General features: G+C 42.5%; 3 protein-coding genes across 5 annotated transcripts; 1 reads left to right on the forward strand and 2 right to left on the reverse strand.

The window, feature by feature from the left end:
- Positions 1–976: 976 nt before the first annotated feature.
- gucy2d (guanylate cyclase 2D, retinal) lies at positions 977–7,497 on the reverse strand. Its single transcript, XM_028421379.1, has 18 exons — positions 6,651–7,497; positions 6,272–6,573; positions 5,832–6,204; positions 5,649–5,733; positions 5,460–5,562; positions 5,246–5,365; positions 5,086–5,166; positions 4,835–5,011; positions 4,602–4,758; positions 4,370–4,519; positions 4,129–4,277; positions 3,892–4,055; positions 3,004–3,196; positions 2,738–2,912; positions 2,150–2,248; positions 1,415–1,509; positions 1,210–1,292; positions 977–1,061 (listed from the first exon to the last, which is right to left on the reverse strand). The coding sequence occupies exons 1-18, from the start codon at positions 7,495–7,497 to the stop codon at positions 977–979; spliced, it is 3,438 nt and encodes a 1,145-aa protein (XP_028277180.1).
- Positions 7,498–12,042: 4,545 nt separating this feature from the next.
- Positions 12,043–15,071, forward strand: hsd20b2 (hydroxysteroid (20-beta) dehydrogenase 2). Of its 2 annotated transcripts, none has more exons than XM_028421816.1 (11): positions 12,043–12,217; positions 12,783–12,829; positions 13,134–13,209; positions 13,287–13,397; positions 13,582–13,643; positions 13,744–13,788; positions 13,868–13,902; positions 14,122–14,203; positions 14,277–14,366; positions 14,650–14,799; positions 14,882–15,071. In XM_028421816.1, exons 1-11 carry the CDS (start codon positions 12,067–12,069, stop codon positions 14,996–14,998), a joined length of 966 nt encoding a protein of 321 aa, XP_028277617.1. In that variant the 5' UTR covers positions 12,043–12,066; the 3' UTR covers positions 14,999–15,071. The 2 variants fall into 2 exon arrangements, with proteins under 2 accessions (XP_028277617.1, XP_028277618.1); XM_028421817.1 differs by having other exon boundaries at positions 14,277–14,342.
- On the reverse strand, positions 14,985–23,336 carry slc12a9 (solute carrier family 12 member 9). Of its 2 annotated transcripts, XM_028421815.1 has the most exons (15): positions 23,230–23,336; positions 22,456–22,650; positions 20,574–20,788; positions 20,321–20,455; positions 19,978–20,115; positions 19,601–19,900; positions 19,377–19,484; positions 19,143–19,254; positions 18,904–19,061; positions 18,751–18,833; positions 18,547–18,671; positions 18,042–18,234; positions 17,793–17,967; positions 16,884–17,030; positions 14,985–16,805 (listed from the first exon to the last, which is right to left on the reverse strand). In XM_028421815.1, exons 3-15 carry the CDS (start codon positions 20,764–20,766, stop codon positions 15,964–15,966), a joined length of 2,709 nt encoding a protein of 902 aa, XP_028277616.1. In that variant the 5' UTR covers positions 20,767–20,788; positions 22,456–22,650; positions 23,230–23,336; the 3' UTR covers positions 14,985–15,963. The 2 variants fall into 2 exon arrangements, with proteins under 2 accessions (XP_028277616.1, XP_028277615.1); XM_028421814.1 differs by lacking the exon at positions 23,230–23,336 and having other exon boundaries at positions 22,456–22,714.
- Between the last annotated feature and the right edge of the window lie 377 nt (positions 23,337–23,713).

A 23,713-nucleotide genomic window follows, 5' to 3' on the forward strand; every position in this document is an offset into this window, starting at 1 on the left:
TGACGATACACATGAAAAGGCTCGAGCACATTAGTGGAAATGATCATTTCATTCAATTGACTCAAATGTTCTGTGCACTGGTGCAGAACAGACATACTGTATTAAATAAGGTCTTTGTATTGCTATCCTGTTAAGAGCCCTTGAACACACAGTATATTCAGCTATGCATGCAGCATGTCTCAGTAATAGGCTACATGCGCTGGAAGTAAAACTGTATTTTTCTCAGCCAATCAGTCATGTGGGTCATGTTTGCATGTGGCTTCTTAGAGATTTTGTTTGCAATGTACACATTATTAAAAACAATTCATGCAGTGTGCAGAGTCACAACATCAGCAGGAAGAGAGATAATTTATATTTTGTCATGATTTATGATTTTCAATGACATTTTGGCCCCTTGTTCTGACTCATTATTACATTAGGAACATTTAGAGCCTATGTCTTTGTTTAAATACACAGTCGCATCCATGAGTCACATCATGGATTAAAAATGTTAATAGTGGTTAATTGTGTATACCGTGTAGGTATTTTTATGGCTTCAGTCATCATGAGTGTGCCTCAAGTGCAGAATCACACCTCTTAACCTGAACTGACCTATCCAGTGCTTAAACTGCTATAAAAATACATTAACAACAAAGATCACAAAGCACAGTACAAATACATACAGTACTTGATGCACACCAGTGTTACACATGCTTCCATCTTTATGTGATTGCTGCTGTAAACCACCTCATGTATGAAACAGTCATTCTTCTTCCTTATGCGTATTATGCTGCGATTCATCTATGATGCATAAATACAGCACAGCCATGCTAAAAAAACTACAAAAAAACCTATAGTATCCATGGTTGTAATATAGAAATGACTCTGACAAACCTAGAAGGCATGAATTCCCTTCTCACATATGTTATGTTGTAATTATTTACACATCAATAAAATCTTACTTGTCACTTTTTGTACATGAGAGACAAACCACAGGCTAGCCCATCTTCTTCTGTCGGTCCAAGAACTTCTGTCTTCTGTCAACAGGAATCTCATCTAAACTAATACCATGATTGCTTCCCCTGTAATAAAACAAATGAGGATGATTATTATTATTATTATTATTATTATTATTATTAGCATTTTTTAAGAGATTGTGCTGCAGTGATTAAACAAACACATTCCACATAAAATTATTTATGTGGCGTAGTAACCGCTGCGTTCTCTTACCCTTGTAGGTCTGGAGGAATAGGCAGAGGCTTCTGGAAATCCTCCCTCCCCACCAACCAATAAGTGTTCTCAATACCTTTTCCCTACATAGAAAATCCTCATTAGCATTCCATTACAGTGCTTCAGTCTTGCATGTGTTTGGTGCATATTATGAAAGTTGTTGTGTTTAAAAATAATGATAATAATACTAATAATAATAATTTACCTTTAACTCTGTCATGCCTCTGACTTGAATTTTGTATCCCAGCTTCAAGCTGTTGAGGATATCAACTGTGCTTTGGTTGACATGGATTCTGTAAGCTGTGCAGACACAACAAAAAATTCACAAGTTTGAAAACACAGTGGGTGATCAAATATCAGTTCTATATCATCTGTACTGGGGAACCTTGCAAAGTTTTAAATGGCATGATGTCCATTTTGTATTAAGCCACATGATGGCAGCACACAACAAATGATTTCTTTGCAATTAATATTAACAAGCAATAACAATAGCAAAATTTCAGTATGGAAATGGTTAAACAATTGTTGTGTCCCAGATACAATAAGACAGACTGAAACAGCCCGTTTAACCAGAACATATGATTTATTTATTAAATGTTATTGTGAGTTTACGCATTTTCTAAAATTCTATTTTTACAGTTCTGAGTTTAAATCCTAGTAAAGTTTTTGGATTATAAATTATTTGTACAGCATGCAGAGGGCAACAGAGGCAAACTTGATCATTGATGACATTTATTCGGAAACTTCAAATTGGTTACTAATTCTGCTCATAGCCTTAAAGGATTAGTGACTGCCTGCTCTCTCCAAGCCCTGTTTAGCCTCAAGCAGCATGCACAGAAACACCTGTGCTCCCAGCCACCATGCCAGTTTTTAAAACACAGTACATATAAAGGAAGAAAAAAATCTGTTTGGTGCACAGAATGATATGTCAGACACTCACGCAACCCCGTGGACTCCATTCGAGATGCTGTGTTGACAGTGTCTCCAAATAGACAGTACCTTGGCATTGTAAGGCCGACTACTCCTGCTACGACTGGACCTGCAAACATCACACACACATCGCAGACATTACAGTGTGCTTCTACATCACTTAAAATCTTACACCACTAATCTGTTTGTATAAAATGTGACGTGTTAATTATCTCTCAGCATGTCCACCAAACATGTCCCCAAACATGACATTAAAAGTGTGCACCGGCACTGCTGTGTGCATGAAGAAAGTCCAAGAATTGAGTAAGAGATCTAGAGTATGCAGTGTGTTAATTGGATGACAGCACTCTAAGTGGATAGTGTTCTACTGTTCCAGGAATAAGTTCCAGACAAGGATAAAGGGGGTAAAAATACCTCCTTGCTTTAGCAGCTTGAGTCCCTGCATTCTTACCCGTTACCACTTTTATTCCATTTGAAACAGTTTCGATTTATTTCATTCAATATTCTGCTTTTCATTTGACTTTTAAATCAAATGCTTGTTGTTTTTTGTTGTTGTCATTGTTGTGTTGTATCATGATGATCAGGACATGTTACCCACCAGAGTGCAGGCCGATACGGATCCTGACTTTTAGGTCAGGCATGTGCCTCATTTTGAAGGTCCCAATGCAGTGCAGGATGTCAAGAGACATGTTAGCCATCTCAGCTGCATGACGGTTGCCATTCCTGGCAGGAACACCTGAGGCTACCATGTAGGCATCTCCAATAGTTTCCACCTAATTCCACAGAAAGGTGACAGACTGTTTACCATCAGACTTTCTGAAAGATCAGTGTGATGTGATGGACACAAGCTCATGTTACACTTGCCTTGTAGACATCATGCAGCCCAATGATGGCATCAAATAATGTGTAGAGGTCATTGAGTAGGTCTACCACCTCGATGGGCTCGCTGAGAGCTGAAATGGTTGTGAAGCCCACAATGTCACTGAAGTACAGTGTGACCTCGCTGAAGTGTTCGGGTTTAACAGGCTTGCCGGTCTTCAGCGCCTGAGCCACAGACCTGAAGACAGGAGGATACTATCAGCTAAAGACTTTCATGGGATTCACACACATTCTCCATTTAGTTCTCCCAAGAAAAAAACACATGTGCAAGACAGACAAGACAACATATGTAAAACATTACACATTGTTTATTTCTTTCTCATGACTGTGAACTAGATTAAAATATTCATTTTCATTAGATATTTTGGCTCATATTACATAAAACTCACTAAACTCCGCTAAAAGTGGAATTTACTCACCCTTGGAGACATTATAAAAAGGCTAGAAAACATTTTACAGGCACCCTTGAATCATCTTGTGATTATTTTAGATTAGACATTTATGTGGAGGAAGGCATAAAATAAATGATACAAGAAAGCACAAGCTTTTATAGTCAGGGTTTGCTAAAAGCAGATTTGACTGTTTGGCCCACATTCTTAGTTGTTGCTCAGATTGTTTCCACAGATGCTAAATGCAGAAAATAACATAGTAGTAAGAAAAAATATATATTTTTAAAGGCAATAATCTGATAACAACCACTGACCTCTCCCTTCTTGGTTCAGCTGCACTGAGATTTACTGTTAAATCCCCTGACCCTGACCTCTCTGACCTTTGACTTCATATAGGAGTTAAGAGCAGCATCAACCTCTGCAGATTCTACAGTCCTGCACATGTCATGACTCCGTTATGGTACCACAGTTTCTGGACACTTACTTGGGCAACATCTGGGCCAACAGATTGTCCGTCTTCTGTCTCTCCACCTCCAGCTCCTCCGTCCTCTCTCTGATCAGATCCTCCAGGTTGGAGGAGTACTGCTCCAACATGCGCAGCATAGAGTCGATGATGTTGGTCTTCTTTCCTTTAGTGATGTTCTTAAACTGTCATACAAACACAAAGGGTCAGAACTGTCTGCCTAGCCACAGAATGACATATGAAAAGCTGTGTTTCTACCTGTTTGAAGATCTCCTCAAAGGTTAGCCTCTTGTCTGGCTCTTCACTCCAGGCCTGTTTCATTAACTGTATCACTTCCAGGGGGGCCTCGTCCACTGACACAGTGGGCCGACACAAAGGAGGAGGCTCCTTTAGCTTCTTGATAATCTCTGTCCATACATACAGACACACATGTTAGGCATTAACAGAACTGCAGAGACTGTTTTTATCTGGCTGCTTTGTAAATAACTTTCTCTCTGACCCTTGGCAGGCATGTCCATCATGCAGAAAGGTGCAGAGCGAGAGATGACCTCCTGCGCCACGATGGCAAAACTGTAGACATCCCCCGAGAAAGTACCTCTCTTCCTCTGGCTAGAATTTCGCAGCAGCTCAGGAGCCGTCCAGAGCAAATCTGTTCATTGACACACAAGCATTAATACAAAGAAATTGCTTGCCAGGAAAGAATATTAGTCTGAAGTTTCACATGTTCTCACCTTCTGGCTTTTCCTCATCGACATCAATGTTCTGGGCAATCACAATCTCATTGAACCCATAATCTGTCACCTTCAGCACAAATCGCCCATCTACCACACAGTTACGGGATTTGAGTCGCCCATGGATGACGTCACGATTGTGCAGGTACTTCATACCCTGATGAGAAAGAGACGATGTGTCAATAAACAGAAGTGATGAAAATAAAACATGATTAGATCATATCTTCACTTACCCGGATCATATCCATCAAGAGGGAAGACTTGAACATCCAGTCAAGACGCACATCTTCATTGCTGAGTAAATCCTCCAAGCTGCCTCTGGAGCAGTGCTCAGTTACGACACCAAAGATCCCAGAGTCGAGGAACAGCCCCAGGAACAGGTTGAGGTTCTCATGCCTCATGTCTCTAAGCTGAGAGAAGAAGAATAAAATTAGAATGAAAAAGGTTTTTTTTCTGGAACTATAAAGAAATGTAATTTACTCACATTGATAAAGATGTTTTCAGTGTTGCTGCTGACACTTGATACTGATCCAGAGGGACTTTTCTTCAACCAGACCCAGTCACCCTGAACACAAAAAACACATCTTTTTGAAACCAGTAACAACCACAGGTTTATTGAATGTGACATGTTGCACTCGCCTCACCTCAAACACAGCAACATTTGAGCTTTCTGGTGTGGAGGCCAAGTAGCTACGACCAGACACTGAGTGGTGAGGCGTCTTCATGTCCAGCTGACTTTTCATGATGCTTTCATCATTTAACTTCTGCTCATAAACACAGATCAAAGGTCAGTAAAGAACAAAAACCTCCATGCATCTTTTCAAAAGAGTGTGTGTGTTCATTTCACACAGAACTGACCCGTTTGCTGACTTGAGTATTTATGAAGACCAGGTCATCAAGAGTCAGGACCACCTTTGTTGATCCCCCACCTCCAAAGCCGAATCCAACCCTGCCGTTTCTCCTGAGCACACAGAGAATCAAAAGCATCATTTCACATCCTACAAACTGCAGAAAGCACAAATGCTTTTCATACTCTGGTAGACTTACTTTAAACGAAGAAAAACGTTTACTAAGCATCCAGCCAATGAAATGAAGAGGAGGAAAAGGAAAAAGAGGGAGGCTGAATCCAGGCCTTTGGGAGTAGAAGAGAAAACCAAAGCAAAGGAAAGGTTAATGCACTGAATTCATTGATGTACACTAAATATGCGTATGTCGCTCTGTGATACTCACCTGCAGTGCAGGCAAAGTATGGGCTAAACCAGCAGCTTGAGTCTGTGTAGGGTGTGCTCCCTGCAAAATGGATCGAACGGCCCAGATATTTCAGGCCTCCGGTCTTGCCATCGGTGTGAGAAGGGTGAAGGAAATGAGTGGAGTACAGAGAGTTGCCCATTCCACTGTAGTCCAGGACCACGTAGCCAGCCTGCATGCCTTCACCATACTTGTCTGATCTCAAGGGTTGATTGAATCCTTCAAATTCAAAACCACCCTCGCTGTCACCCAGGATCTGACCTGTCACCCAGCGGCCTGCTTTGGAACGGGCTCCTTCAGCAGCCATAGCTATGTAGTACATCATGTTGTAGATGGTGCCAAAGAATGGAGAAACCTAACAGACCACACAGTGATTAGAACTGTTTCTCTTGTAAATGTGCCACCTTTTCCTGTTGTCTCACCTGCTCTGGTGAAGTGCTGCTGCGTATTTCATAGCTGTCCTGAGCATCCTTGAAGGCCTCGTAGAAATTGCGTTCTCCAGATTCCATAGTAATGGTGAGAACCCCATCGAAGGCGTTCCGCAGCTGGGTGTCATTGCCCAGCATATAGTAGAATGCATCTTTGTAGGGTAGCGCATACAGAAGGGCGTCATAAGGAATGAAGACATAGCCACGGTCGATCATACGCATGGCCAAGGCTGTTGTCAGAAGCTGATACTGTGCTTGGCCACCAAGCAGGACAGAGGGCATGCACATGATGACCACTGTGGAAAAAGGCAGGTTTTTACTCATAATTGATGTGAAATGTGTGTGGAGGACTCTCTCTCTTCGGTTCACTCACCTCTAACCCGGTCTGCTTCCCGAACTTTTGTCAGGGCTCTGCGAGGCCCGTCCTTGTCGGTCTCCATCACTACCACAGGGTTGACAGGCAGACCGAGGGCCCTCAGTGAAGAGGCCAGCTCTTGCCCTGTGGCCTCCCACAGATCTGTCTCCTGTGAGATTATCGACACGTGCGCCCAACGAAAGTACCGCAACACTGTAAACAGTACCTTGGAGGACAGTGGTAGTGGCCTCAGGAAGGTGGGATACATCCCTGTTGTTTTCATGGTGGGTTTGAGGCAACCCCATGAGAGAATCCCAAGATCCCACTCTTTTGCATATAAAGCAGCCGAGGAGCAGTAACCTGGGTTGGCTGGACCCAGGAAAGCTGCACCATAACCTTTCAGCTCTGAAAAGCGAGCAAGGGCACGAGATGTCTTGCAGTCCTCATTGACCAGTGTGTAGTCGTACCAGTAGCCTCTGCTGAGGTAGGGGTCCTTGTTTATGCGGCTGGTGGCGAGGCGGGCTGCCAGGTCAGGGAGAGATTTGGAGTATAACAGGTCACATGTCCAGGGTCCAACCAGGGCCACCTTGAAAGTGGTGGCCCAGGATTGACAGGGTGAGGATGATAGCAGGAGTAAAAGCAACCAGGTCCCCCACCAGCTCCTGGCGTGTTGCACTGGGGATGATGGCAACTGTGGTTTTGATGACAGTGATGTTGATAATGATTCAAACAGACTACACCCACTGAAACTGTCTGTAATAACTGTCCATATGTGTCTTTTCCTCTTCACTTTGATGGAGCTTTGCTGCCATCGTGGGTGGTATGCGAGGTTGTGTAGACAGCTAGGGTCTTTGTGACTCTCCATTTTTTCTCACACAGCTATTCTGATGCTTCAGACACAGAAGGCCAGTGGAGGGGTAAGGGTGATTTTTGGGAACGCAAGAGTGTCTTTGTTAATGGGCGACTGCTTGCCTTGGCACTCTGAAGGTCTTTAGTCCAAAGTTGACAAACCGACACCGAGCCATCACTGTGTTCAGGAGACAAGAAAGGGAAAATAGTCAGAAATCTAAGACATCATGTTATGTGAGATGAGGTCTATACAACCAAGGCTGTATAAATGTAGCGAAATATGATGCTGAACTTCCATCCGCCACCATCCATCCGTCTCACTATGGACCCGGTGCCCTGAGTCTCTGCACTGTTCTTTTGGGAATCAAAGGTATATGTGTAACAAGCTGATTAGAGTGGCCTGGTGCCACAGAGGTCACATAAGAAGCCATGTAATGTGGAGCTAAATTTGGCATCCATGTCTTCATTTGGTCTTGATATCTCTTTTTAATCCCTTGAGATGTTCTTCAAGGATTCGTTGAATTCAGCGTCCTCATCTATTTATATTTGTACCAGAGGCTATAATTGTAGTGTTAAGCACTATAAATCTATAAACATAGAGAATTGCTGACCATGGTCTGCAACCACAGGTAATATTTAATAAATCGGAGAAAAATAAAATGCTTGCTGACATGAACCTGTGTGGTACTTTTGTGACTAAATGAATTTCCTGCTTATTTTCTCTTTATTTAGATTTTCTTTTACTTTGAAACATATGATCCTGAACAGAAACATCTACATCAGCCATATTTATTGTGAGGTCATACTTCCAGCATTTTCAGCCAAATTGTTTGTCTTTACTGCCCTTAATGTCCGTGCTGTTGTGTTCCCTGTCCTCAGTAACAGCAGCAAAATTGGGAGAGCATGTTGTAAACGAAATGTTAACTTTATGTACCTTTAAATATCATAGTCTAACATACCACAGAGCCTGAGACTGCTCTTCATGTATAAGCTGACATGGAGCAAGTAAGCAGCAACTGACAAGCCTCCTAAAGTGGCTAATGCTGACATTGGCTTATTAGTTGCTAATAGGTTAAGAAGCGTACAGACTAGAATGAACTTGCCTGTTCCTTCCTGCTACTGAAAATTAAGAAAAATGGGTCAAATCCTGTTCATTGGCTAAAACGCAGAAATGACCTATAGCTGTACAGTGAATCTTTATTATCCATAAGGGAAAATGCCACCCAATAAAAAATAAAACTCTCTTACCTGGTGTAGCTTCTCTACGCAGGAGCCATCCATGTCAGGGTTGAAGCTAGTCCTTGAATAACACCATCCAAACTCCTGGTGGATTAAGAATACTAAAGTACACGGCTGGGAGGCTTATCTTTAGTCTTTTATTTTGAAAAAAAACCATAAGTAATCCAAATGTGAAGACAGAAGAAAAAATCTAATTATCTCCTCTCGCACTCAGGTTCCTGAAAGACAGCTCTGAAAATTAGAAATCTCCACATTTCCAGCAGGTTGGTGTCACTTCAGTTCTTGCTGTCCCTGTTTTGGACTGGGCCCCACCCCAAACCACAGAGCAACGGGACGATGCTTGAGAAGAGGTGAGGCTTGGAGTGGTAAAAATAGATTTGTAGAGAGAGCAGGGGAGAGGTAAAAGAGAGGGAAGGACTGGCAAGCTTTGACTTCTCAACCTTCTTTAGCTTTTACTTTAGCTTTTAATCCATACCAGTGTCCAGAGTGTGTGTGTGTGTGCAGGGGTCGGGTCAGGGGGTTGGGGTGTGTATGTCTGTGTTGGGAGGAAGGTGAAAACTGTAAATGCTGATGTATTGATTATTTCATACACTGCAATTATGAATTCGGCTGATACTTTAAGAGCTGGGGAATTATGGTCAGATTTATTGTCCCTTCTCCACCCTACCTCCACCTGTGTGACATCAGGGACCATAAGACACACCTAATCATCGTAATGTTATCAGCTGCAGCTTGAGACTGATGTAGTACTAAATGCCCCTGTGTCTGTAGCCTCATCTGACCCTTCAAATCCTCTTGAGACCTTCACTCATGCACTGGGGTGATCATAGTCTTCCTGCCTGTGGTGAAGCTGCACAGTTGAAACTTTGCTTGTGCACCAGTTACATTTACAGGAATCATTCAGACATTGTCTACTGGCTACTGTTAGAATAAATAAAGCTGAAAATGCTGTTTCTCCCTTAACCCGATAACATGAACCTCAGTGATGCAGTTGGAAATGAAACCTCCATTAAAAGGCACACTTTTAAATTCCTTCAAAAACACACTTCCTCTCTCAACACACACACACACCTGCGGTGACCTTTGCTGAGATTTATAAGCATACAGATGAAAGCGTGAGCGTGTGTTTGTTCTTGTTTCTTCTGTCTTGCACATTGGCCTTGTTGAAGTAATCAGATTAGTTAGGTGAGGCTGTGCTAAAAACTGATCTGCTGCCTGCAAGCCTCTTAGTAATATGGCTGACAGCACTGTCAGAGATCACTCTGAAGCAAGGTCAGACACATGTCGGCCTACTGCAGAGACAGCAGCATGGCACTGATAGGATCACCACTTTACTATTTGTTAGTTAATTTTGGTGTAAATGGTCATTTATTCGTAGCCTATAAACCATAACCACAGTCACATATTTACACAATCAACTGAGTAATTAATCTTTAAATAGACACCCTATTGAAGGGGCATAAAGGTCAAAAATAGTTTACAAATGTATTTATAAGAATACATCTGCAGACAGTATAATACCTGCACATGATTTATTGCATTATGACTGCACAGCTGCAGTGTGATTTGTCAGTTTATCAGCAGTTTACTTTGTCCAGGAAAACTATTTGTCCAAATGAATTAATCAAAAATGGAAAAAAGAACCTTCAGGTGGCGTGAAAGAGGAGCTTAGACATTTGTCTCCTCCATGACCCCACCTAATTAATCAGGGGAAGTAATTTGGCAGCCAACCACAATGACATCACTCAGGCTTTCCAGGATCACAGCATTTGATCTGTGTAAGAAAGCAGGGAATCTTCCCTGGAAAGTATTTATTTTTAAAATAAGTGTTAAGTACCAGGGAATGTCCTGTCACAGTGTGGAAACAATTTTCCTCAACTATGATCAATAGAGTGTTAATCAATCCAAGAAGATATATTATTTTGAATCTATATTTTTTCACTCACAAAACTTACTACCCGAGTGACTCATTACGGAGTCCTGTAAATAAAGCTAAAGCCATACAGAAATTTAAGGAAAATGTAACTTTTAAACAGAGCAGCTCTGGTGTCACTCTGTCAAACTCAGGTCCAGCTGTGGCCTGTGAGGGTTCTGCAGCTCCCTCTGGTGGTTTCTGATGAAACAGTGCCAGTAAACTCCTGTCTTTCCTCCATTCATTTCAAGTTTTGAAAACTTTTACTGCTTATGTCCACTTTGCGTTTATTCTATAATCAATTAAATATATGGATACTACGTGTATAACTAATTTGATTGTTAGAACCTTTATGTACACAAAATGTACTAGAATAGAAAAGAGCTCCACTGCAACACGTTGTTCACTTTTTTGTGCCATTTAACAGACACACTACAATAGCAGGATACAAATAAATATAACAATATAATATATATGTATTTTGTCATTTATATTTATGTGTGTATTGATATATTTCCCCACATTACTGCAGCCAAACAACAGAATTTAAAGGTTTCTAATTACATTTCCATTGCACCTCAATGACTGAATATCTCATCAGACACGTGCTGTTAACTGTTTGTGTGAATGATTGCAGGTTTTTCCCATCCTTCTGATCACAGGAACGTACGCATATGCATGTATGCTAGACTATCACGTGTAATCTCTTTAACATTTAATCTGGAGTATTTACATTTTATCAGTGTACAAGACGTGGATTGTGCATGAATGGGTAGGACTGTTTCTGCTGACAGATTATAAGGTTGAGCAGTAGAGACCTATCAGCTGTCAGACTGTGTCACTGCTTTTATCTCACAGCTTTGTTTTGGCCTTTTGATGATTAAATGCAATCGCATTATTCCTGCACAGTAAGGACAGATTATGGGACGTGCTGTCATGATCCCAAAGCTACATCCCAGATTCAGTCAATTTTACACATCAGTTTACTCCATTACAGTGCAGTCCAACAAGCTTTATTGACATGTAGAAGCTTTACAGCAAATGAACCTGAAAGTGTTTGGATTAGGATTAGAGGCAGATTTGTAACAGGAAACCTATTAAAAATGATGTATAAGTGTATATATAAAAAATAATTCTGTCAGATTAAGGAAAACTTCTCCTCTGAGCTTTTATGTTTATCCATCTTTCAAGCAGGAACTTCTGATAACCCGCTGCCCCATTTCAAGACACAGGATGTTATCATTTCACTTCAATCTACAGAGTTTTAGTGACATCATTGAAGCGCTGTCCAGGGTTGTTTATTGTGTGAGGGGTGGAGCGATGTGGGAGGAGCAGAGTAAATTTAAAAAAAGTTGTCATTTCCTCCACTATAAAATTACCATTAACCACCTTTTAAACAAGGACATCCTTCCCAGTTAGGAGCTCTGCTGCAACATGTCATTCACTGATGCCCTGACAATCATCGGGGGACTTACTGTGGCTTTGTACCTGCTGAGACTCGCCTGGAGATGCTGGTGTGGATTCAGACAGTATGTTTTATCAGAGCATTGGCAGGTGGACCTAAGGACATATGGACAATGGGCAGGTAAAGTCAAAGGCTCTGTTGTCTTGGAGGTTGAAAGTGTTAAATAATGGGTGTGAATAGAGCATTTCAATACAGCTTTGACTCAGTAAATATGTTACTTAGGGTGACACACCAGGCTAGAATACAACTGGGGACATAAGATGCATCCCCTGTTGGGGAAACAGTATTTTGATGTGTGTGTGTGTGTGGGGGGGGGGGTCCTATGTGTTGCAATTGGTCACCAGTTTGAAAGTGAAATTCAACATCTGAACTGTCATTCAAGATTAACTTCCATGTGCACACTAGTTCATGACGTACTCGATAAGCTGTTCACATTCCTACCTGATGAGGCATTTCCATCTAATTATCTACAATCATCTCAGTCCCTTTTCCTCTCTACTTTGCATCTGTCTGTCATCTTATTTCCCACCAGAACAGGAGAATCAAACATTTGTTTCTAACATTGCATTTGGACAACTAAAAAACTAAACTTTGGACCTGAGAAAAGTCAATAATGCATATCTAGGTTTTATTTATTCTAAAGTTAAATGGATTTAAATGTATCTGTGCTGTCTCCTTTGTGCAGTTGTCACTGGTGCCACATCTGGAATTGGCAAAGCTTATGCCAGTGAGGTGAGTCACCAGTTTCTATCAGTATTATCAAACAGCTTGATTATGTCTCTGCATTAAATTCTCATGTGCTAGTGCTCCTAGCTTCCAAATATCAATATTAAAAAGCAATCAGTCTGCCCTGATAGTCTGAGAGGTCACTGACTGCCATTCAGCATCAGTTCTGTCAGAGCAGTGCTGCTTTATTAAGACTCCTAAACATTACAGTGAAGAATAACTGCATAACTTTAGGTGAGGCATAGTTAACTGTATATAAAATAAACCCTTAAACATTATATTTGTTTAAGGAGTTTTCATCTCCTTCTAGCTGGCACGCAGAGGTCTGGATGTTGTTTTGGTAAGCAGATCTGAAGAAAAGCTTCGAATGCTGGCCAAAGAGATCAGTAAGTCAAATTAAAAATGTGTTTATATTCTACTGCTTCTGTGAAACAACAAACACACAATTGCATGTGTTCTTCAGAGGAGGAGTACGGACGAAAGACTCGAATCATCCGAGTGGACTTCACAGGCAGTTACAGCATCTATCCTGCTATAGCTGAGGAACTACGAGGCCTGGAGATTGGAATTCTGGGTAATATAGAACAACTAAGCACTGGAAAGTTGTTGAGATGATCTGCTGTGTGATCACTTAGACATGAGCAACATGAACAATGATATATGCTGATACTGAGAGACTAATTATGTGAATGAAAAATAATATCCATTGGTTAACGAATGGTAAAATGATGATGTTTATGTCTTTATACCCCACACAGTTAACAATGTGGGAATGACCTGCAGTGATCATTTCTCTTATTTCCTGGAAATCCCAGAACAGGTAAGACAGTATAAGAACAGATAAGTACACTTTGTACTCATTCAGGCTGATCTCGGTTTTTCACTTCAAAACTTCAAACATTGTCTTTTATTCTGAGCAGAAAATCACTCAGGTCATCAACTGTAACATGCTGTCCGTCCCTCAGGTAAGTGTCTACATGCAGACATTAGCATCAGGAAGGCACTTTCATTTTGTCATCTTAACAGTTTTTCTTTTGCTATCAGATGACTAGACTGGTTCTCCCACACATGGTTGAAAGGTACTGACACATACACTCACATGTGGTTATTTTGAGATAATGAGGGTAGATATAATATGAGTCTGTGATGGTTTATTCTCCCCAGAGGCACAGGATTGATCATCAATATCTGTGTTATACAACATGCTCAGAGATCAGTATATGTGACTGGGGTGACTCCATGAATCAGAAGCGTTGGTCCTAGATATAATGTGAGTCTATGATGTTTATTCTTCCCAGAGGCACAGGATTGATCATCAATATCTCATCTCAAGTGGGGATCCGTCCACAGCCTTTGTTGGCCCTTTATTCTGCCACCAAGGTATGTTCCTATTTAAACTATTTTACGCGCTTATTAAACTTACAGCTCACTCACTGGTATTCTTCTTTTTCAGATTTTTGTAACATATTTCTCTCAGTGTCTGCATGCTGAGTACAAATCCAAAGGAATAACTGTGCAGGTAAAGGATGCAGCAGCTTCACAGGTGCTCAGACTGGATTATTCATGACTTTTTAGTTCAATTTTAAGGAGCCGAGTAAAAACTTTTGTTTGGAAATTGAACATGGAACTCTTTAAATTGGGTTTTTAGGTTGCTGTGCATTTTATTAAGGCTTAAACAAACACTACTTATAAACTAAACCTTTGCCCCCACCTGCAGCGGCTCAGGTTATCATCCTCTTTTTTATTTATTTTTCACTTTGAACTTTGTCTTTCAGTCTTTCATGGTGTCTCATTCTCCCCCCCCCCCCCCCCCCCCCCCCCCCCAGTGTGTGGTACCCTGCATGGTATCCACCAACATGACAAACAACCTGAAAGTCAACTGCTTTGTGAAGAGCGCATCAGGGTTTGCCCGCGAGGCTTTGAACACTGTGAGTCACTCCAGCTACACCAGCGGCTGTCTGTCCCACGCACTGCAGGTCAGAGCCATGACAAAAAAAAAGAATTACACACATACCAACCTGTAATATGGTGACCTGACTCTTACCCAACATCCTGCAGAATGCAGCTCTCACAGTGCTTTTACCAGACTGGCTTCGCATGTCAACATTCCTCATCAGAAAACTAAGAAACCATCCAAAGGTGACAAACTATGAAGGCAGTGTTTGTAAGGAGTAGTGTTGTACCACATCTGGACTTCACTGTATAGAATTCTACACACCACATATGAATGCTGCTGAATTTTTATATTTATTTTCTATAAAGTGAGCATTAAAGGATAGTTTCCTTGTTTTCTCTGGTTATTATCCTTGATATTACAGTTGAGACATTCTGTATATAGACACCATGTATTTATAATATATTTTATGCACCTTTCTAAAATTTGTTTCAATGTAACAGTTTCAAACATGGCAAACGCACAGTGAATGAATGTGCACACAGTATACACTTTAACCCAGAAAACTATGCAAAATATGACAAACATGACATTTCATATTTTGCAAATATGTTAAATTAAATATTGTGTACAAATCTGACAACTTGATCTGGTGTCTGACTCATCATCCTGGTCCTAACCGAGCGTGGATTATAATATATAACCATCCTCAGTGTAACACAGACAGCAACAACAATGCTATGGACTTCCCTTTAGGCAAAGCAGACGTGTACATGTTTGTTTAAGTGCACACAAAAGGCTCACTTGGTGCAGCAGAAACGTAAAGGCAGGCAACAAAAAAAGCACATTATTATTTAGAAACAAAATCTTTTGTCCTGTGGTCTAAAACACCACAAATTCATCAAACATTTCATTCCTGAAATTATGTGTATGCTATATTCAGTGCCTGTGACATGCTTTTATTTCTATGTACTCGTGTGAAGAGGCAGCTTTGTTGCTATGGTAACATAAATTAGGACCACAAAAATTAGAATTCCCTCATTTCTTGGCTCAAAAGCCAGTTAAAGTTTATAAAAATAGGAAACGGTCCTATTTGAAAGCAAAAAGTGGCACATGACCATGGTCGTCATTTCAGCTTTGGTTAAATAATACAAAAATGAAAGTGGAAGTCCCTCATCTTCACTTTCTATGCCATTAGGTGTTTCCTATCTACAAACAGCTGCAGGTACAGTGTTATACAACATGCTCAGAGATCAGTATATGTGACTGGGGTGACTCCGTGAATCAGAAGCGTTGGTCCTAAACCGTTGGTCACTGCTTCCAGCTGAGCTAAGTACTGCTGCGATTGGCTGCGGAAAGCGGGCGGACGAGGTAAATACAGGAAGCGGACAGCAGCCTGTGAGCTGTGCTCCATCAACATGCAGTTCACTGCAGACAGGAATTCCTCGGACAGAGCTTGTGGCGGCTCTGTGGTGTCCTCCCCATTGGGGTGAGAGTGGTACTGCACCACAGAGTCCCACGACACAATCTTTATGGACGCCCTGATCCTCAGCTTCTTCAGCAGCTCTCGAAACGTCTCCTCATTCACCACCCAACCCTGGTCATTGGACTCGGTCTCCACATTCAGAAATATTCTCATTCTAGCATGGCGCCACTTGCTGGACATGTTGAGCACACAGGCCATCTGCAGCAGGAAGAGGCTGCATACGTCCTCATAATCCCGGCTGCCCGGCTGGAGCAGGTTGAGAGGCCACACGTCTATAGTCCGCTCTGACCCGTCCACCTTACTGTCTTTACCTTCTCCCTCCAACTGGAAAAAATATCGACCAAGGCCTACGTTCTTGTTCATTTTAATAGCATCAGAAATTATCCCAACATACTCTTCAGGAGGAAGCCAACGTGGGCTCTCAACATGTCTGACAGGGGGAAAGTGGGCCTGCAAAGAAGGCAGGTCAACCCCAAAGTTATATTCCCCCTCAATGCCTTGCCCCACTGAGGACCCACAGAAGGCAGCATCCTGTAGGAAGAAGTCCTCAGGAGTGCAGCTGTCATAGAACCCCAAAATCAGAATGTTGGGCTTCATGCCACCTTATAGAGAGATATAAAGCCAAACATAAAAAACTGAAATTAGCAGCAACATAAAGTAGAAGAGAAAACAGGGCTTACCGAGGCCTGTGATGCGCAACAGATGCTGCGTTCCCTGTCTGACTGAGGGAGAGAGCGTCAGGTCCACAAAGGCCTTCACTCCCAGTTTATCAACCAGACTCAGCCAGAAGTTGTACTGCTGCTGGACTGGGTCTGATGGAAGAGAGTCTAAAACACAAAAATGAATGGATTTGAATACAAAAATGATCACATTAAAAAGAATGAACTACTAGACCACCCCTGGACATAATAGTATTTTATACTCTCACTCTCACTTTATTTATACATACAAACACATGTTAACAATAATACTTAATTTATTAGCTATGTGTATTTATACACATAGCTAATAACACTTCCACCACTGCTATGTGTCCTAAAGGCCATTAGGGGGCCTTCTGAGGAACACTAAATTAATTCATTTGTTTCTGAAAGATACTGGATATATTTCTCACATCTTGTAAAGGATCTGCACTTTTTTAGCCTTACAAAACAAGGAGGCAACACTCAGCTCTGAGGCTACAGAGGTTGTTGAAAATATGAATGTGCCTTCAGTAGCAGGCAGAATGTGAAAGCCCAAAAGCAAAGTTGACACGCTACTGCCCTCATTATTTCCTGCTTATCCTGCTCATTTTATCGCAAGAGTAAATAATAAAAACGATGAAATGCTGATTCCTAGATTCAGTCAAATGCATGTGATGAAAAGATCCTGGATAAAAACCTTCTAGCCCACTTGTGACAAACTGATATAAAATGTGTCTTCAAACAATCAGGAGGAACTTGGTGATTTCATGCTGTGCACAGTAGCTGGTTATTTTAAGTAGTTCAGTTTCGGTGTAGGGTGGTGACTACAAGAGAAGATGATTCAGAGATAAGACTAATGCAATATTGTTAACAGATGGCCTTAACAGACCAGCCACTGAACATTACCCAGATCTCCCAGCTGCACGTGACCCAGCACATACAGCCCTCCTTTCTTCAGCTGGTTCACAAACAGGATCAGCTGACAGGACGAGCGAGGGTTGGCCACCATCAGCAGGACCTGCGGCCTCCAGAACTTCACATGGTCCTTCCTCACATCCAGCATCAGCAAATATTTACGCACCTACACGGCAGCAGAAGGCAGCAGAGTTATTAAACTGTAACAAATGTCTGATAATAACCTAATAAAAAAGATACCTGATGGAAAATGAGAGCCTGGCTGATGTAGCCCCAGCTGCTTGTGGGCGATCTGTAGTGGAGGAAAAGCAGCAGCAGTAACAGGAGGACAATGCTGCCTGAGGAGTACACGGGGTTAATGACGAACATCATGACCAAACAGCTCACAATGCCCAGCAGGCAGGTGTGCCAGGAGAAGAGCTGGAAGGTTGGTCTGTTCACACAGAGGAGACAATAAAAAGTGTTTTTACTGCCTCATACATTATATGAAAGCCATATCCAAGCATATCTGTGTAATGTTTGTATAGCCCCATGTGTGCCTGTTCCCACCAGCTTCATCACATGTTTAATGTCACACTGAAAAATTACAGTTTCCTGCTTTGCAAACATGCCATTCTCAGGCAGAACTAGATAAAAAATGACTGTTTTTACTGCTGAGGGACATCCTGGTAGCTGTTCTTTTCCATCACTGCAATTCCTGCCTTAATACAATATATAGTAAATAAACTAGTTGATCCTTCAGTACCTGAAATTTGGCGCAGACGCCCACTCAAGAGCCAAACAAGCCAAGTCAACTGCAGCATAGGCAAGCAGGTAGAACACAGTCACCAGACCTGCTACAGCATTGAGCTGCCCTGCAAACACCACACACTGAAACACACCACAAACCGCATGTTAAGAAATCACTTGCATTTCTAAAAATACACAAGTACACACCACAGGAACCCACCTGTGCCAGGCCCCAGGTGTACAGCACCGCCACCCACGGGTTCCCTGAATTTGATGTGATGGCAGCTGGAGCTAATGGCAAACCTGTGAAGAAAACACAAACATCTTAGAAAACAAATCATTCAACACACCAAGAGATAAGCTCTACCCTTACCAAAGAGGTGATCCAGAGCAAGAGCATGAAGGATGCGGGAAGCTCCGATCATGGAGCACATCGCCGCTGACAGAGAGGCGCAGCATATACCGATGGTGACGAATGGAGGCCAAATGTTTATACGCTGGAGGAAGCCGTAATCCTGAATCAACAGGGTTCTAAAGAAAAGAAAAAAAACATGATTGGTTCACCTCTGTAATCAGCTCATTTAAAGGTGGATCTCTTTATTGATGTCAGACCTGTCACAAGTGGCGCTGACCAAGATGAAGAGGAGCACGTAGACTGTGAATGTGTAAGAGACGGCCACGATGGTGCCTTTAGGGATGGAAATACTCGGAGTCTTCAGCTCTCCTTTAGAGATGTGAGTGTGGAAGTGAGAGAAAACAACATATAACCAAAATAAAAGTGCTTAATGTGGCAAAGTAAAAGCAGATTTTTTTCCTTTTTGAAATATTATGACAACAAGCTTTAACCTGACATGTTGGCTCCAGCCATGATCCCAGTGCAGCTGGTGAACATGACAGCGAACACAGTGGCAAAGGACATGACAGATTTGGTGCTGTAGTCCAAAGAGTACCCAGCTAGAAAGAAAAAAACAGAGGAACAACAGTAGAACTTTTAATAGCTGCTGCTAAATTTATGAGTGTCAAGTAGATTGCGTGTGAATATGCTTTCATATCCTCACTGACATACTCACAGCCCAGGTTGTTCCTCAGCGTGGTGGCGCTAAAACCTGTGTAGCTGGCGTTGTAGCGGAGCGTCTGGTTGCCTGGTCCTGGATGGGTGATGATGAAGTTGAGAGGTTTGACCGCCACAGAACTGATGAAGATGGAGAGCAATGATACAGTGACCACCAGCAGGATGACGAAGGCGGTGCGGGAGTAGATGTGGGCGCCCACCAGACACACGAGCAGACACAGCAGCAGGATGACAGAGGAGTACAACACTGTGTACCAGTAACCCTGAGGAAGCAGCCGCACTCCCCGAGCCACAGAATCTAAAACAAAAGAGGAAAACTAATACATGATAGGATATGTAATGAATAAAGAAAACAAAACATGAGCAAAAACTTACCAGGCTCTGATCCAAATACATCAAGTATGGCCTCCACAAGACCAAGAACATACTCTCCACATGCAAACACTTTGGCCAGGAAGAACATCAAACCGATGCTTCCTCCAAACTCAGGACCCAAAGACCTGCTTATCATGTCTGGTAACATTTTGTTAAGGCAGATTCTGCAATAAGACTTTATGTAAAGGTTGATGAAAGTGGTCACTTTAACATTTGGAGCCAAGGAAGTCTGAGAGCCTGTATGCACTTCATTTCTCACCCACCTGGCTTTAACCATATACTGTTTATAACGATGGATGAAATCACAGAAACTGAAACAAAATCCAAGTGTCTGTAAGGATACAGTAGGCTCCTCCGCCCTGTATAGCACCATTGGTGGAAATGGCACAGATGGACAGTATTGTAAGAGATATGATGGTGTAGGCTACCAACACCATTAAAAGACCCTGCAACAGCCCCGCATGGCCAACTACGAACCCTAGAAAGAGAGATCACACCAGTGTTATCACAAAACAGCACAATGACTCAGTTATATTATGAACCAGCTGCAGCTTACAGCTGAAGAGCAGCTGCCCCTTCTGTTCAAACAGGCTCACCTGTTCTCAGAAACAGCACAATGCTGAACATGGAGAGGATGGTCGGAACCATCACGCCGAAAAAGGTGTTTAGCTTTCGAGGGTTGTGACTTGGTGACTCGGGGGTGGAGTCTGATGCTGCGCCGCATGCCACCGCAGTCACTGCCAGACCGCACACCCCAGAGGTGATCAGAGGAGAGCGTTCGTTCGACATGGCTGCTGAGGTTCAGACCGTCCTGGTCAAAAAGACAACAACAAGAGAAGCTTTAAGAGAGAAAGAATTATTACATCAGTTTAATCTGCTGCACAGTTGCAAGGGATTAATCAAGATCCCAGTCACTTCTGTCTCCATGTGGTCTGCGCTGTGTGTAGAGCACACTTTTTCCCATTGTCCTGCAGGTAAATATAGCCCACAGTTTATCTCTCATACACAGCTCACCTTCAAACAAACAACAGGCATGATAACACGTGTGGCACAACCTGCAGGAAATACACTCCTCCTCATCCTCACCCTTATCTTTCTCCTTTCCGGTCACTGTGTGCACTGCAGCACATGTCTTGCTGTGTATTATGACCACTTCCAATTGCAGATACACTGTTTTCTGTTCAAAGTTGTGCTGTCTTTAAAAGACAAAAAATATTCTTATAGGCCTAAAAGACAGTTATCATATATGACAATAGTAAAAGCAGCACTGAGGCACCCCCACAGAGGACCTGTGAGTCATGCTTTGAAACTCTTCATAAAAGCTCCTGCTCACACCTTGGGGTGGTATTTGCAGTCAGCCGATTCACAGCTGCTTGTCTGTTTTTTACATGCAACTCAAACCAAAGAGCGGCCGCCTCAGCTGAGCAGTGTGCCTATCTCTGTGTGCTCGTAGCCTCGGCTGTTCCTCACCTCTAAAGGAGACACTTTCTATCACTGAGGCTGCTGCTGAACTGGCTCTCTGTGATGTCAGCTCACATGATTTAATGAGTTAACACAAGAGTGTTACTCAGCCAAGCATGACTGAGCATGTACAGAAGAAAACCTGGTAACTATTGTGGGGATCACACCCAGTGATACATTCATTTCTATTCCATTTGTTTATTATTCAGGTAGTCTGTGCCTGTCAACTATGACAGGGTGACTGAAACACAGTGACACTGTCACAGTGACAGCCACATTGGTGATTATATGTATATTGAGAGAAGTAGTTAACAAAAAATGCAACCAGAGTTTATTATTTGTCTAAAATAAGGATCCATTGGAGAAGATGACTGCCTGACTGCACACAAACAGGTGGTTGATGATGCCATAGTTGCACAGTTCAGTTTCTCAAAATATGAAGTAACACATAAGGGGGAAAAACAAGTCAACCCCATCATGAGAAGAAGACGTGTGTGGTTTTAAGGAGGAAGTTGAACAGTGAGTGAGATTCTAGATACAGTGCTGCGTATCAGTGTGTCTTCAGTGTGTCACTGTTCAAAGTTTGTACACGGACATGCTCTGCAGGATGCTCTTATAATGTCACACTGAACTGGGATTTGGGATATGGCTGCGGTTAGTTATCTTAATAAGGTTCTCAAATGGTCCGCGGGCCCTGATTTTAAAACCTCTCGGTAACTAAAATGAATTCGTCACTCATGCGTTGCAAGAGGGTGGAGCAAAACTGCGCCATAAAAACTTATAGAATGGTTTAAAAAAATAAATAATTAAATAGTGTCTGCAAAGCACGTTAACGGCTGTGTTTTGTGTAATTGTCGGTCAGGAAGTTGCCTCCCCGGCCGGCGGCTCGTCTCTCTATAATAAAACCACGCACTCATCTTTCCTGCACAGTGTCAACCAGACAGCAACATCCAGGATGTTTGCAACATCCTGTCCTGTTTCATTTCTCCACTCAAACACCGCGCACAGCAGCCTTACCTCGCTCCGCACACTTTCATCCACTTCCTGTTTGAGTCCTTATTATGTTGTGGGTCCACCGTGCTGTCGGCTGCGTGCTGGAGATGTCTCGCGTCTGATGCACACCGCACAGTGGAGTGCGTCCTCCTCAGCAGGCCGGGGTGATGGTGGTGGACGCGGCGGCGGGCACAGCTGAGCAGACACAGGAGCTGGATGCTGTGGAAGATGTGCCGCCCAATAACAACAGAACAGCCATGGCACGCCTCACCCACCTCTGTTATTTGTTAAAACGTGTCACGAGAGCACAGAAGCACCCCATGTGACTGCCAGGGGGGGAGGGCGAAAACGGCGCAAGTATGAGCAAAGGTACTGCCCGCCTGAAGTAGCCCCGCCCCTGGCTTCCACAGCAGTCAGAGGTGACCTCACAGGTCATTCATATATATACGTGTGCATCAGTGGTGATTTCAGGTGTTATTCTATACACAAAGGAAATCACGTCAATACAAATATTTGCATCAGACAATGAGGCAAACTTGTACCATGGGACTGCAATAATATTTCTCCCCACCAGAGGTCACTGTGTAACAAAACAGACCTGCTAAAACCATGCTTTCCCCTTTAAATCTACAGACCTGCATACATTCTGCTCCAGGAAAGCAAAAATCTCCAGAGTGGCTGCTGATACAGTCACATAAAATACTGTAGTAATAGTTTTGTTTGCACGTTATAATACTCAACATTTCACACAAGTTGGCTACGAGTTAAATCATTTGTCCAGGATGAAACAATATTTACCTCAGCCTCATTCAGCTGTGTGTCTGCAATGATACACTGCTGAAGGTCTGTCCTGGAGGCCAAGCCAGGTCCATTGAGAGGAGGACACTCCACTACAGATGTGGATTGATGTTAGATGACTACAGTCAATCCAATTCTGAGTTTACTGGGCTGGTTGGTGCAGAGATGTTTACAAAACAATACAATAGAAGTCAGGCTTACACTAACCACTAGTTGTAGTGATGACCTTTGAGTCAACAACCAGGGAAAAAAATTGTCCATTGTTTTGTCTCCTGAGTGGCAAGAGGTTGATTGGTTAGCAGCACTGAAATGAGAGAACCCTCCAGTCAGCTGTAATGCTACTGTTTGTAACAATCACTAAACAGGTAGGCTATGGTGTAGAAGGTTTTTTAGTCAAACTGCTGGATGTAGCAACAAGTCCGGCACAGAGGGCCCTCGATCTGTGTTTGTCTTTCCCTCTTACAGGCTGTCCAAGCATCCAATC

The sequence above is a fragment of the Parambassis ranga genome, chromosome 14 (genome assembly GCF_900634625.1).
Source record: "Parambassis ranga chromosome 14, fParRan2.1, whole genome shotgun sequence".
Taxonomy (NCBI): domain Eukaryota; kingdom Metazoa; phylum Chordata; class Actinopteri; family Ambassidae; genus Parambassis; species Parambassis ranga.

Bases quoted from the DNA above. Each gene is read 5' to 3' on its own strand.
- gucy2d (XM_028421379.1), bottom strand. From the start codon at position 7,497: ATGGAGAGTCACAAAGACCCTAGCTGTCTACACAACCTCGCATACCAC. The intron at 4,520-4,601 runs GTGAGAACATGT...GTCAATGAACAG, and splicing joins CGATGAGGAAAAGCCAGAAG to ATTTGCTCTGGACGGCTCCT. The intron at 1,062-1,209 runs GTAAGAGAACGC...GTTTTATTACAG, and splicing joins ATTCCTCCAGACCTACAAGG to GGGAAGCAATCATGGTATTA.
- hsd20b2 (XM_028421816.1), top strand. From the start codon at position 12,067: ATGTCATTCACTGATGCCCTGACAATCATCGGGGGACTTACTGTGGCT. The intron at 13,210-13,286 runs GTAAGTCAAATT...TGTGTTCTTCAG, and splicing joins AATGCTGGCCAAAGAGATCA to AGGAGGAGTACGGACGAAAG. The intron at 13,789-13,867 runs GTAAGTGTCTAC...TTTTGCTATCAG, and splicing joins ACATGCTGTCCGTCCCTCAG to ATGACTAGACTGGTTCTCCC.
- slc12a9 (XM_028421815.1), bottom strand. From the start codon at position 20,766: ATGTCGAACGAACGCTCTCCTCTGATCACCTCTGGGGTGTGCGGTCTG. The intron at 18,672-18,750 runs GTGGGTTCCTGT...GGTGTGTTTCAG, and splicing joins ACACCTGGGGCCTGGCACAG to TGTGTGGTGTTTGCAGGGCA. The intron at 17,968-18,041 runs GTATCTTTTTTA...GCTGCCGTGTAG, and splicing joins AGGCTCTCATTTTCCATCAG to GTGCGTAAATATTTGCTGAT.